Below are 12,569 nucleotides of genomic sequence, written 5' to 3' on the forward strand. Positions count from 1 at the left end.
TGATTTCCTATCCATGCATGTTCTCATTTATTGTATTTCCATATTATTGTGTATTGCTGCTCTTTATAATCAAGATTAGATGTATCATTCTAGAGTAATTCTAAATATCACTCCCATGGCTCTCTAAAACTAATGTGGCTTTTAAAATCACAATTTGATTAAAATCTAATAGTAATTTTAAAACCACATCAATTTTAGAAAGACATAAGAGTCATAAGATTACTCATCATTCTAGTATCTAGAGATAATAATAAGTCTTCCATTCTATATTTCATCTCAAATGCTCCCTTGGTTCCATGAGTAATGCTACAAATCCCTCTTGTGTCTCCCTTGAGTCCTTTCAAGAATGATGTGGTTATTAAAATCACCATAAGGCTTGTGATTAATCATTATTGGATTTTGATCAAATAGTGATTTAAATAGCACATCATTCTAAGATGGACTTCTACAATTACTCTTGGTTCCACCGATATACAAATCTTAGGACCTAAGAAATAAAAATAACTTTTATATCGATGTCTAGGCCTCGTTCTTACTATGTTCCCTCCTGTTCACCAAAAGCAGTTTTTGGCAAATCAAGCAAGCAATAAAATCAATCAATCCATTACACATGACTTAAAAAACCTATTGTTTAAAGCATCACCAGATAATTAAATGCATCGTCTCATGAGTAAACAAAATACATTCTAGATTTCAGTCAATGCAAGTTCAACAGCTTTGCAAGAAGCTGATAGAACAGATTTCAGTCAATGCAAGTTCAACAGCTTTGCAAGAAGCTGATAGAACACAGGTCCTTACCGATAAGAAAGCTCCTTCGTTTCCATTTTTTATTCATTTCTTTTTAATTATATTAGCTCCTTCTAGACATGAAAGTTCCTCCAAGTCCAATGCAGATCTGATCTTACAGTCTCTCATATTTTATGGTCTTTTCAGAGCTAAACATTACTTTTACAAATCAAAAGGTACCAACCGCAAATCATCTCTCTCTCTCTCTCTCAGACAAATATATATATATATATATATATTTGGATAACTTACTTCCAAAATTAGTGTTATTATGAATAGTTTAAACAACTACATAAACCAAAACCATCTGAATTATGAGTAAAGAGGACTACCATCTGAATTTCAATTTCAGTGTCATTTGCATGTGCAGCACTCTTATCCTCACTAATGCAATACCCTATACAGCATTATAGCATCAGATTAATGATTATCTGGACTCTTTATCTTCTTTTTTTTTTTTTTTTTTCTTTTTTCTGAAAGTACGGTTAGGAGCACTTTTTTCAGGATAGTAACTATTTCCATATATGCTTCAACAATGTCTTTGTTTCTGAAAACAAAAAACGAAGAGTCCATATTCTATACTGTTAAGATAATTCTTCTAACCCTATAAAAATAAAGATGGTAAGCTTTGTTCTCTATTCATATCCCATATTTCACCCAGACTCAAATCCAACAACCTCCACAAGAAACTTTTCCTCCAAAATCTACAGGTGAATTTTGCAAAGTCATCCCATATTACCTTTTGATAAACCTCCTCTTGCCAATCACCCCCCATTTGCACATCCTGTCTGAGCCGTGGAATCTAGAGCTGCTACAGAACCTTGTAAGTTCATTGATTGCAACTGAGAGTTCATTTGATTTTCATGAGGCTGCTGCATAGGGTGCACATGTGGCGGGGAAAGCTGTCCTTGCTGCAGTGAAGAAACAGGACTCCTTGGCCTATTTGTGTCTATAAAATCTAATATCTGCTTCTCAAAAGATTCCAACATCTCCTTCACGGCTTTGATCTGCAATATAATATTAGCAACATATATTATCAAACTCTTCATTTCTTCAGGTGCCATACCCTCTATAGGTAATGTGCTACATCTACACAATTTGGGGTAAGGTGTGTGGGGGTGGCTGTTAAGAATAAAAGAATTTTTAAATTGATAACATCCATAAATCATCCACAAACACAGTCCTCTCTCGATTTCTTTAGACATTATGCCAACATTAACCGAACCAAAACAACATTCAGCTAAACTAGAAGAATCATCTTTTATGTATAATGCTATGCATCAAAGGAGACAAAAACACAAATATAAGGAGTATTAATAATAAAGACATAAGCTCCACCAATGTCCTTTTACGGTCCTCGAAACTTCTATCATTGTGTTCCCACCAAAGACACCACAAAAGGCAAGAAGGCACCATCTTTCTTCCATATCCCATCCCCCATACACCCAAAAGCTCATTAGAATACCACCAATCCTATGAACTACCAAATTTAGAGTCTACCACAACTCTCCATCACGCATCTTTCTCATGCACAGAGCGCAATAAGCCAATTCTTTAGGAGAGTGATTATACAACAGCAAGTTCCGAACCCCTTACCCTCCCTCAAAATTTGAAGAACAAATCTTGAACCAACTTATTAAGTGAAATTTGAACTCTTCGCCTATCTCGCCCCCTAAGAAATAAGGGTAACCCTACCATCCTTAAACAAGTACATGACTTTGGCAATAATCTTGTAAGCACCACTCACAAGACTTTTTTTTTTTTTTTTAATAACGAGGAACCCCTCCAAGACATGGCCACTTCGTAACACTACTCACAAGACTAATAGGCCAGAAACCTTTTAGATGAATAGCCCAAGATTTTTTTTAAATAAGAGCAAAGAAGGTGGCATTAAGACTGTTTTCCAACTTACTACTAGCGTGAAAATCACGGAACACCCCCATATTGATCACATCCCAGCAACCTTAGAAAAAAAGCCATAGAAAATCCATCAGCCCTAGCGCCTTCTCACTATTAATGCCTTTCATCACCTTAAAAACCTCATTCTCCTCACACAGCCTCTGCATCTATGGAATCAAAGCAAGGTCATCCTGCCTAGGTTGCTAGTTGAATTGTTCTAAGCACAAACTATCATAGAATTGCACAATATGTTCCCTAATAGCAAATTGATCAAAAGAAACTGAGCCATTAACTGACATCACTTCAATGGAGTCGTTTCCCCTATTTGAGTTAGCCACCCGATAAAAGAACTTCTTGCACTTATCACCTTTTTTTAGCCAAAGAGCCCTAGACTTTTGCCCCCAACTAATCTCCTCCATTAAAGTAACTTTTTCCAATTCATTGATAATGAAGGTTTTCCTCAACTTCTCTTCATCAACGAAGGTTCTCACTTCCTCCAACCCATCAAGAACACACAACTCCTCCATAAGAGATTTTTAATGGGACTCCACATTGCCAAACACCTGCTCATTCCAGATTTTTAGAACTTACAAGGCCTTCAAATTATGAGCCAAAATGAAGCTAGGAGAGGCTTGAAAGTGATAAGAAGACCACTACCGCCTTATCCTAACCACAAAGCCTTCCGCCTTAAGCCACATAGTCTCAAGCTTAAAAGATTTTTTGCCTCCCTGGTTACCATCACAATCAAGGAGAATGGGGAAGTGGTCTAAGCACAATATATGCAACATTTTCTAAAAAAAGATTAGGAAACTTAGCTTCCCACTCTGGAGAAACAAGAAATCTATCAATTTTTGACCAAGAGGGTGAGTCCCCATTTGTTAGACCATGTAAAAGTCCTCCCTACAAGGGGAAGATCCATGAGGCCCAGCTCAAAGTTACAATCAGAAAAATCCATCATAGCGACACTAAAACGAGCTTCGCCCAGTATTTCGCTAGGAAACCAGGTGATGTTGAATCTCCTCCAATGCACCACAACAAATTCCACCAACTAGTCAAACCAACCAACTCCTCCCACAAGGACCTTCTATCACGATCAAAACCATCTTCAACATTTATGAATGAGCAGGCTACAGTATACTCCCCAACACACTCTTCGATCTTCTCCACCATCCTCTTATCCCACATAACCAAAGTACCACCGAAAGCCCCTCTAGAAGGTGAGTAGCACGAATCCATATGTTGACACCCCCACAAACTTCGCACCACACTGCTGAAAATGAGCTCCAATTTAGACTTCTGCAAACAAATAATATCTGCCTTCCACTGTCTTAGAAGATTTCTAACTCTCAAACACTTATCACCCTCGTTCAACACCCTTTTACATTCCAAGATAACAATTTAGGCTTCATAAAAAGCCACTAGCAACTCTCCACCTTGACTCTACCAAGGCTAGCGCTGCCACTGTTTGTGTCATAGTTAAAGGAGCAAACTAACCTTCTTAATTCTCTATTGCCTTTTTTCCAAAACTGGAGCATGAGGCTGACGCCTCAACTCCTCTTCAAAATCCTCACATGAAAGCCCCACAATATGATGGACTTTCTTTGTTGTCTACAGAACCCAGGATGAAGGCAGAGACCCTATTGTCCTCACTGGACAGGATCCCAACGGAGTGGACACCTTCTCAAAGAACAAATCCACATCTAGAAAAGAGTAGGAAACAAGAGCATCACTTCTCCCCCCACCGCCCACATCACCCCCAATCACACTCAAGCAAAAGCAAGGCCTTTATCCTTAACTAGGCACACATTGCCTGTAACACACCAGTCCCATATTGAGAAGATAAGGAGTATCCCACATAGAATTAGTGGTTTATAAAGATAGAATAATGAGTGCAAAGTCTCACATTGCCTAGTTACTAGGTGAAACTGGGCTTTATAAGAAATTCCAAAGAAGGTTCAAATTGACTAGCCCTTTTGGGGTGATAGCGCAAATGTAGCTAACACTTTTTCCTAGGTCGTTACAAATAGTATCAGAGCCACCTAATAACACCAGGTCATGTGGTACTGGAACACTGCATGAATGACCCTAATGAAAACGTTAGGAGTTTAAAAGGGAGAGTTTATAACACCCCAATCCCATATTAAGAAGATAAGGAGTATCCCACACAGAGTGGGTGGTTTATAAAAATAGAGTCATCAGTGATAAATCCCATATTGCCTAATTACTAGGTGAAACTGAATTTTATAAGGAATTCTAGGGAAGCTCCAAATTGACTAGTCCTTTTGGGGCAATAACGCATATGTGACTAGCGTTTTTCTTTGGGTCGTTACAAATGGTATCAGAGCCACTTAGCAACGCCAAGTCATGCGGTATTAGAGCACTGCATGAATGGCGCTGACAAAGACGTCGGGAGTTTAAGAGAGGGATTTGTAACAACCCGGTCCCATGTTGGGAAGATGAAGAGTATCCAACATAGTGGGTGGTTTGTAAAGATAAAGTCATGAGTGTTAAGTCATACATTGCCTAATTACTAGGTAAAATTGCTCTTTATAAGGAATTCTAAGAAAGCTCCAAATTAACTAGTCATTTTGGGATGATAGCACAAATGTAGCTACAACTTTTCCTTGGGTCATTACATTGCCCCCTGCAACACCTCTTTGGAAAGAGGAGAGAAGGGGAAAAAAGAGCTGGAACTAGCACTTTCCCCCATAAAATTCAAGCCCACGTGCCTACCCAAATGAGACAAACACAACGGTCTGCATACAAAGAAACTATACTATACAATGAAGAGTCAAGAAGGAATGGGTATCAACTCAACCATATCACCGGCAAAATCTAAGGGGAGAGGATGGTGGACTATGTTACACGAAGCACTGATGGATTCTCCATGGCCAGGGGGCTACCAACAAGCTCAGACACAGCAACGAAATCCCTAGGAGAAGGTTGCGCAGCCCTCTCGATATCTTCGATGACTGCCAGCAAGACCACTTGAGAACCACAAAATTGGGCAGTACACCTACCCAAAGACTCCACCGTAAGTGGCGAGCAACCATCTCCAACGCCCAGCAAAGGCGCATTGCCAGCTAGCTGCTCAACATGCACACTAGGAACAATGTTGGCAAGAGCTGGCAGTGTATCCTCTAGCAAACTATTGGACAAGGCGAGTTGGTACGATCCGATTCCAACCTTAAAAGACCCATAACCACAATTGTGTCTAAACCTGAAGAAAGGACTTCCATAACGAGCTCTCTTAACCCACTTAAAAGTGGGCGTCACATGAAGCACACATTTCATGGTAAGGGGGCCCTTATCGTTTTTAACAAAAGAGGGGGCTTTGTCTTTAGATGATTGGCCTTTAGAAATAGGCGCACGATGGGCTTTATCTTTTTCAGCCTTTTTCTCATCCCTAAGCCCAAAAGAACCCAAACCCTCATCCACTAAAACCCTTTTTAAAAACTCTAGCTGACAAAATTATTTTCCCACTAACACACACCACATCCCTACGTACAAGAACATTTCTTGTTGCAGCATGAAAGCAGAGACAAGACAAGTTTGCCTCACCTCAACCAACAGATAGGTTGTGAACCCTCCTTGTACCAAACACCGTAGGGAGGACCGGCGCTGTAGGACACCTCAGCGGCTGTCCTAGCACCTCCGTATAAGACACCAATGAGCTATCAAGGAACTTTGCCCCTGCTCCTACTGCCGAGAGAATGAACATAAGAGCCTCCTAATGATAGCACCTTACTCGTAGTAGACAAAGAACGTTCACCAACTCCAATAGCTTGCATGCCATCAATGGGCCGTTGAGGAATCGCGCCCCGGATACCACTGCCATGAGAATGATCGAAAAAGGCGACTGCCTTTCCTAGTTCCCCAACAAAAAATCTCCACCCCTGCCTTCTTCTCCCTCGGGCACAACAATGGAGCATCTATGACCGCCACTCCATACACCTCCAATACCGAAAAAAACCAGACCTATTGGAACATCGTTGGACAATAAAACTCTCCTCCCTAGACAATTTGAAGAACTCAGCCACCTCTGCCTTACAAAACAAATCCTCCACTATGGAAGATAACCAAGCAACACTCACCTTACCCAGCAACACTACACCGGATAACCCTCAGCCTCTTTCAACCATCCGAAGCAAAGGCTCCCCTTCTAGCACCGATAACTCATAGGTTTTGAACTCAACAACAAACAAGCTCAAGAACCCGGTTGCAAGAAGAAACACGAGGGAAAAACTAACGACATGCGCCAACACACACCATCAAGTAATTCATTGGTAGACATTATTCTTTTTCTTTTGATCATGGCTGGTAATCAGTATATTCAGATTACCATCTTAATTTCAATTCAGTCTCATTGGCATATGTGCAGCATTATTATCCTCACTAATGCAATACCATATACACTGTTATAGCATAAGATAAATGAGCATCTTGACTCTTTATCTTCATTTTCGTTTTTTCTAAAAGTATGGTTAGGAGCACTTTTTTTAGGATAGTAAAGATTCCATATAAGTTTCAACAATGTCTATTTTCCCCAAAAAAAAAAAAAAAAAAAATTCTTTTGAAAAAAAAAAAATTCATATTCTCTATTGCGAAGATAATTCTTCAAATCCTATAAAGATACGAAGTTTTGTTCTCCATTTGATATTCCATATCTATATAGTTTTATAATTGTTATGTCCTGTTGTTCAGCGACTACGGACATTGCAATTAAGCCCAAATTTCACCCAGACCCAAATCCAACAACCCTCACAAGAAACGTTTCCACCAAAAATCTACAGTTGAAATTCATAAGCCTTCTCATATTACCTCTTGAGAAACTGTTTCTCGCCAATCACCCCCATTTGCATGTCTTGTCTGAGCCATGAAATCTAGAGACACTACAAAGATATCAATGTGTTAATATGAGCACCTGAATGAGTAACTGTTAGAAAGGAAAATAATATAGAGAAGGCCAGCTAAGAGAACACTAGACTAGTGGAAAACAAATTAATAAGACACACATTTGATATCAAAGAATCTTCACTCCGAAATATCATATGCACATTAAATAACAATTTGATGTAAACATGTGAAGTAAAAATAGGGCATCCCAGGATTAAAGGTGAATTACTTTACACACTCTCTGCACACTAAATTATTAAGACTCCTCATCTAATTTCAATTGATCCAATGTAAAATTCCTTAGAGGTCTCAATAGTTTGATTCTTTTACCAAAACTCCTAAAAAAGAGGAAAACGTACACACAACTGGTCTAGTGAGCCTTTCGGAGTCTTTCTGGATGCCCTTGGACCTAGAGAAAGTTTTGAAACAAGAAATCTTATCTGGCCAGTCAACAAGCCAGAATCGGAAAATTGCAGCATGACAAGGTCAAATATATAAGTTCCAAAGTTAACCAATTACCGAATATTGATATGACCGTAACGAAAAAGACAATTTCTGATACACTCATATGCTTTTCATTAAAAAAAAAAATCCTTGATAAATATTATAAATCACCTCCCATACAAAGCAAACAAGAAATTGATGAGGAAAGCAGTGGTTGCCCAAAGAAAATATCATCAAATCCCTTTCTCTTTTTTTTTTTTTTTTTTTTGGGTACAGATTAAATCTCAAAATGAATAACTGTGACTTATTAGAGTGTTATAGATTTACATATGATGATAAAACCATTACAGAATTCATTCACTTCAAAGGCATGGGTACTAAGGGGATGTCAATGGTTTATGAAAAAATAACTCAAAAGGTGATCATGGCAATTGCCCTTGGTTGTGAACTTGTGATGACATACCCATTAATCCTATTCAATATGAAACAACAAAAACAGATACCATGTTAGAGAAAAAACAAATATTGAAGGAAAATGGTGGGTGGAGGAGATGAACAGAGAACATGAATAAGCAATTTTTTTTTTTTTTCGATAACTAATAATGTGTTTTATTAAAGAAAAAGAAAAGCGTGAGGTGCCTCTTATTACACAGGAAGTATACAAAAAGAAGCCAAAGCAAGCCCACAGAAAAACCCAACAACCCACCCAAAGCCCTCCACACAAACACACAGGGCAGCCAAGACTAACCCATAGAACTTTCCCCACAAAACCGCCCAACAACTCAATTCTTTTTTGTTAGGTTTTTAGTAGGCCTAATCGGTGTCCAAAATGATCTCATGGTCCAATTCTCCAAGAAGCAATGTAATGACTTCAACAACAATGGAGAATGGATCATGGGAGGACTAAAAATAGCTGATAATTGTTATGAGGTTGAGCGAAGTACCACTTTGAGTTGCAACATAGCCAAGTTTCATGAAGTGGAATTGTGGCATCAACGCATGGGATATCTAAACTTTAAGGATCTCTCCAAGGCAGCAAAGAAGGATTTCATACTTGGTCTACCTAAATTGGGAAAGATAGAGAAGACGTTTGTGAACCATGTCAGATGGGAAAGTATATCAAGTCCCAACACAGGAAGACAAATTCCATCCACCCTCTAGACCTCTTGAGCTGCTTCACATGGACTTGATGTGACCATCAAGAACCGAAAGTATAGGGGGAAGGAAGTACATCATGGTAATTGTTGATAACTTCCAAGATATTCATAGGTCATTTTACTCCAAGAAAAGTCTGAGGCCTTAAAACATGCCAAGTCATATTCAAGAAGCTACAAAATGGAAAAGGGCTACTACATCAAGAGAATTCGAAGTGACCATGTCAAAGAATTCAAAAATGCAAGTTTTGCAGACTTCTGTGAGGAGAACGACACCAAGCAAGAGTTTTCAGCGCCAATCACTCAACAAAATGAAGTGGTTGAAAGAAAGAGTCAAGTGATGAATTGTAAAAATCTGGCCACCTATCTTTGGGAAGCTGTCAAAATTGCATGTCACATTATCAATAGGGTCTACCTACAATCACGAACTGAAAAGACCCCATGTGAGTGGTGGAAAGAAAAGAAGCCCACTGTCAAGTACTTTCATGTCTTCGAAAGTTTTACATTTTGAGAGATGGGCTTTTATTTGGCCTATTCAGTGTCCAAAACATGTTCCTATGTATTTTATGGTATTGGGTAGTTTTGGTAGAAGAGTTGAATACTTCTCAAAGAAATCAAGCATAGAAGCTCATGCCGGAACATGTGGATTAATGACTAAACACGGTCCTAGCAAAAAGTTGTGTGCAATAGCCTCTGCACACATGTCTAGACATGGTGACTTCCAAGGAGTTGTGTGTGTTGATCCGTCCGATGGTGTCCGAACATGAAAACTACCAAGGAGTCGAGTGTGTTGATCCGTCCAATGGTGTCTGAGCATGAACACTACCAAGGAGTTGTGTGCGTTGATCTGTGCGATGGTGTCTGCTCATGAAGACTTCTAGAGAGCACAAGTGCGCTGGTGTCCGAACATGATGGACTCTAGGGAGTTCCCTGTGCTGTTGTGTGTGCAGCTGTCCGAACATGGAACTGTGATTAGGCATTAAACCCTAATCATGTCCGGACAAATTATTTTGGCGTCCGGACGCTGCCACTAAAAATCATAACCAACTTTGGAATTCAAGTATGATTTTCATAAGCCTATAAGGGATTTGAAAAGGAACGAATTTTTAAGAAAAAGAAGAACAAGCATGAGAGAATATTGAGCTAAGCACCATTGATATTGAGTGGTCCAAACACTAAGTACTTAGAGTTTTGTGCCAAGAGATCATTGATGGTATGAGCCTTGACGTTTAGATTTCTTGGACTTACCAATCCACATTGCTGATTTCTACATCAACAACAAACTAAATTCTATCAATGGGTCAGTAAGGGAATCAGATAAGAAAGATAGGTCAGTCAGGAGCTGGAGTTGTCAAGGGACACGAAGCAAATGAGAAGCTTGTCCGCACACAGATCATCTTAGCATTACAATGGTTGTACGTGTCTATGAATTTGAAGTATTCTTTCTCGATAATTGATTTCCTGCGTTTGGCTACCCTATAATGGTTTTACCATTAAAGTGTTGAAAGGTTTCTACTTCATCAACAAAAACTATGTGGTGTTGATGTGTGATAGATTTATGGTGGTTTCAGATTTTTATTACTGCAGTATTTTTAATTGATATACTTGCTGCGTATTGGTTTCTTGTGATCATTGGGATCACTAGTCAGTGTCGTGCATTTTTGATAATCCATTTAAATGGCAAAGCAACCCAACAAATGCTAGACATACCTATTCAACTCCATGTAGTATCTGCCTTCTCTCCACATCCCCACCGATAAAATATTGGCAATAGTACATTTCAGGACGTGAGAAAAAAAAAGGACCATCTTTGGACCTTTCAAAAGAATTGCATCCTTGTTCACAATGATAAAGTCACGAAAAAATAAGTAACTATGTATACATACAATCATGTATCTATATATGTACCTATCCAAGTAATGTATGTCTGGATATATAATGTGTGAATGTAGTGAAAAATATTCATTTACCAATGTCAAAAGCACGAAATTAGAGAGAAACAGGATGGATATTAAATATGCAAGTAAAATCCAGCACAGCGCTCTATATACCTGAATCTGGGGGGTTATTGCTACTGCCAGCAGCATTGGATGGCAAAGAATTGCCTATAGGATTCTGAGACTTGGTCTCCATTGTAAGCATCTTCAGAGATATTTTTCGTAAATAATCTGACTGAAATGAGGGATCAACAAAAAAAACTTAAATCTCATGGCACTATAAGATGCAAAAAAGAAAAAGAAGTACCGTAGTATTATCTATTCTCCAAGTATACATGCAAGGAAATGTATGTATACATCATGAAAGTTTGGGAGCATTATGATGGAAGTACCTGGCTTGAGGCAGCAGCATAAATCTTTTCCTCAAACCTTGTGGCTATTTTCTTGAGTTCATGTAATCCCTCTTCGCCAGAAATGGGAAGATGCCTCTTCAATGTTTCCGTTCTATTCAAATCAGACATATTCTTAATAAATACTGGCCACAAAGAGATCCAAATTGATAAACTATGCTGACAGTGCAGAACTTAAGCCACAAAAACACCAAGAGAAACTATAAATACAATTTCATGAAATTTAAAATGAAAAAAACAAAAAACAAGTACTTTTCCAGGGAAAGAAAGAGAAGCAGCAGTACATGACTGCTTAAGCTTTACCATCTGGAAGCCACAAACTTGGAACCCCGAAAAATGTTCTCTCAACTTTATTTTCAGTTTATAAGGCGGGGCAGCAACACTGCACTAGCATTTCAGCAAGTTTCACTGGGACTTTTTTTTTTTGATAAATAATGTATATTCAAACAACAAGCAAAGGGGCGCATTCCATATACACAAGAAATATACGAGAGAACCCTTAATCCATGGTGATCATTGGGACTCAACTTAGACATATAAACCATTCACAAAGGCCAGAAAACCTTTACTGCTAATCTTCAGTATACATCGTGGGAAGACCAAGATGACTTTTTTTGGAGGGGTAAGTGAGACCTAATGTAACTTGAGAGTGTAGAGTTACAATTATTAGTCACACAACAGCACACCTTGCTTTCACATCATAGATCCCCAAGTTTTCCTAAACATATTATGTTAGGTTTTGTAATTGGCTCATTCGGTGTCCAAAACTTAATTTTATGTTTTGGAAACTTGGGAAGTTGTTTGCGTAGGCCAGCGCTTCAAAATTTACAGACTGTTGTAAAAACAAAAATACATCAACTAATGTTGAGACGGTGACGTAGGTTGTCTGGACCTAGTTAGTTCCAGGGAGTCACCGACCCCTGGCCTGTGCAAACACGATAGTGGACACTCACTCTTGGGTTTAAGTGATGTCCGGGCATTGGTATGGCGGCCCAGGCATGAGCTACTCCAGAATGGCCCTGTCTACAGAAAGATTCAGACTT

At 38.9% G+C, this 12,569-nt stretch overlaps 1 protein-coding gene across 1 annotated transcript in view; it reads right to left on the bottom strand.

Moving 5' to 3' along the window:
* Nucleotides 1-1,311: 1,311 nt before the first annotated feature.
* Nucleotides 1,312-12,569, bottom strand: part of LOC132187481 (uncharacterized) — a gene marked incomplete at its 5' end in the record, with an annotated part of 34,283 nt that continues 23,025 nt past the window's right edge. Inside the window, 4 exon segments of the mRNA XM_059601806.1 lie at nucleotides 1,312-1,793; nucleotides 7,507-7,577; nucleotides 11,231-11,351; nucleotides 11,509-11,620. Coding sequence (XP_059457789.1) covers nucleotides 1,551-1,793; nucleotides 7,507-7,577; nucleotides 11,231-11,351; nucleotides 11,509-11,620 — 547 coding nt within the window.

This window comes from Corylus avellana, chromosome ca7, assembly GCF_901000735.1.
Source record: "Corylus avellana chromosome ca7, CavTom2PMs-1.0".
Taxonomy (NCBI): Eukaryota; Viridiplantae; Streptophyta; class Magnoliopsida; order Fagales; family Betulaceae; genus Corylus; species Corylus avellana.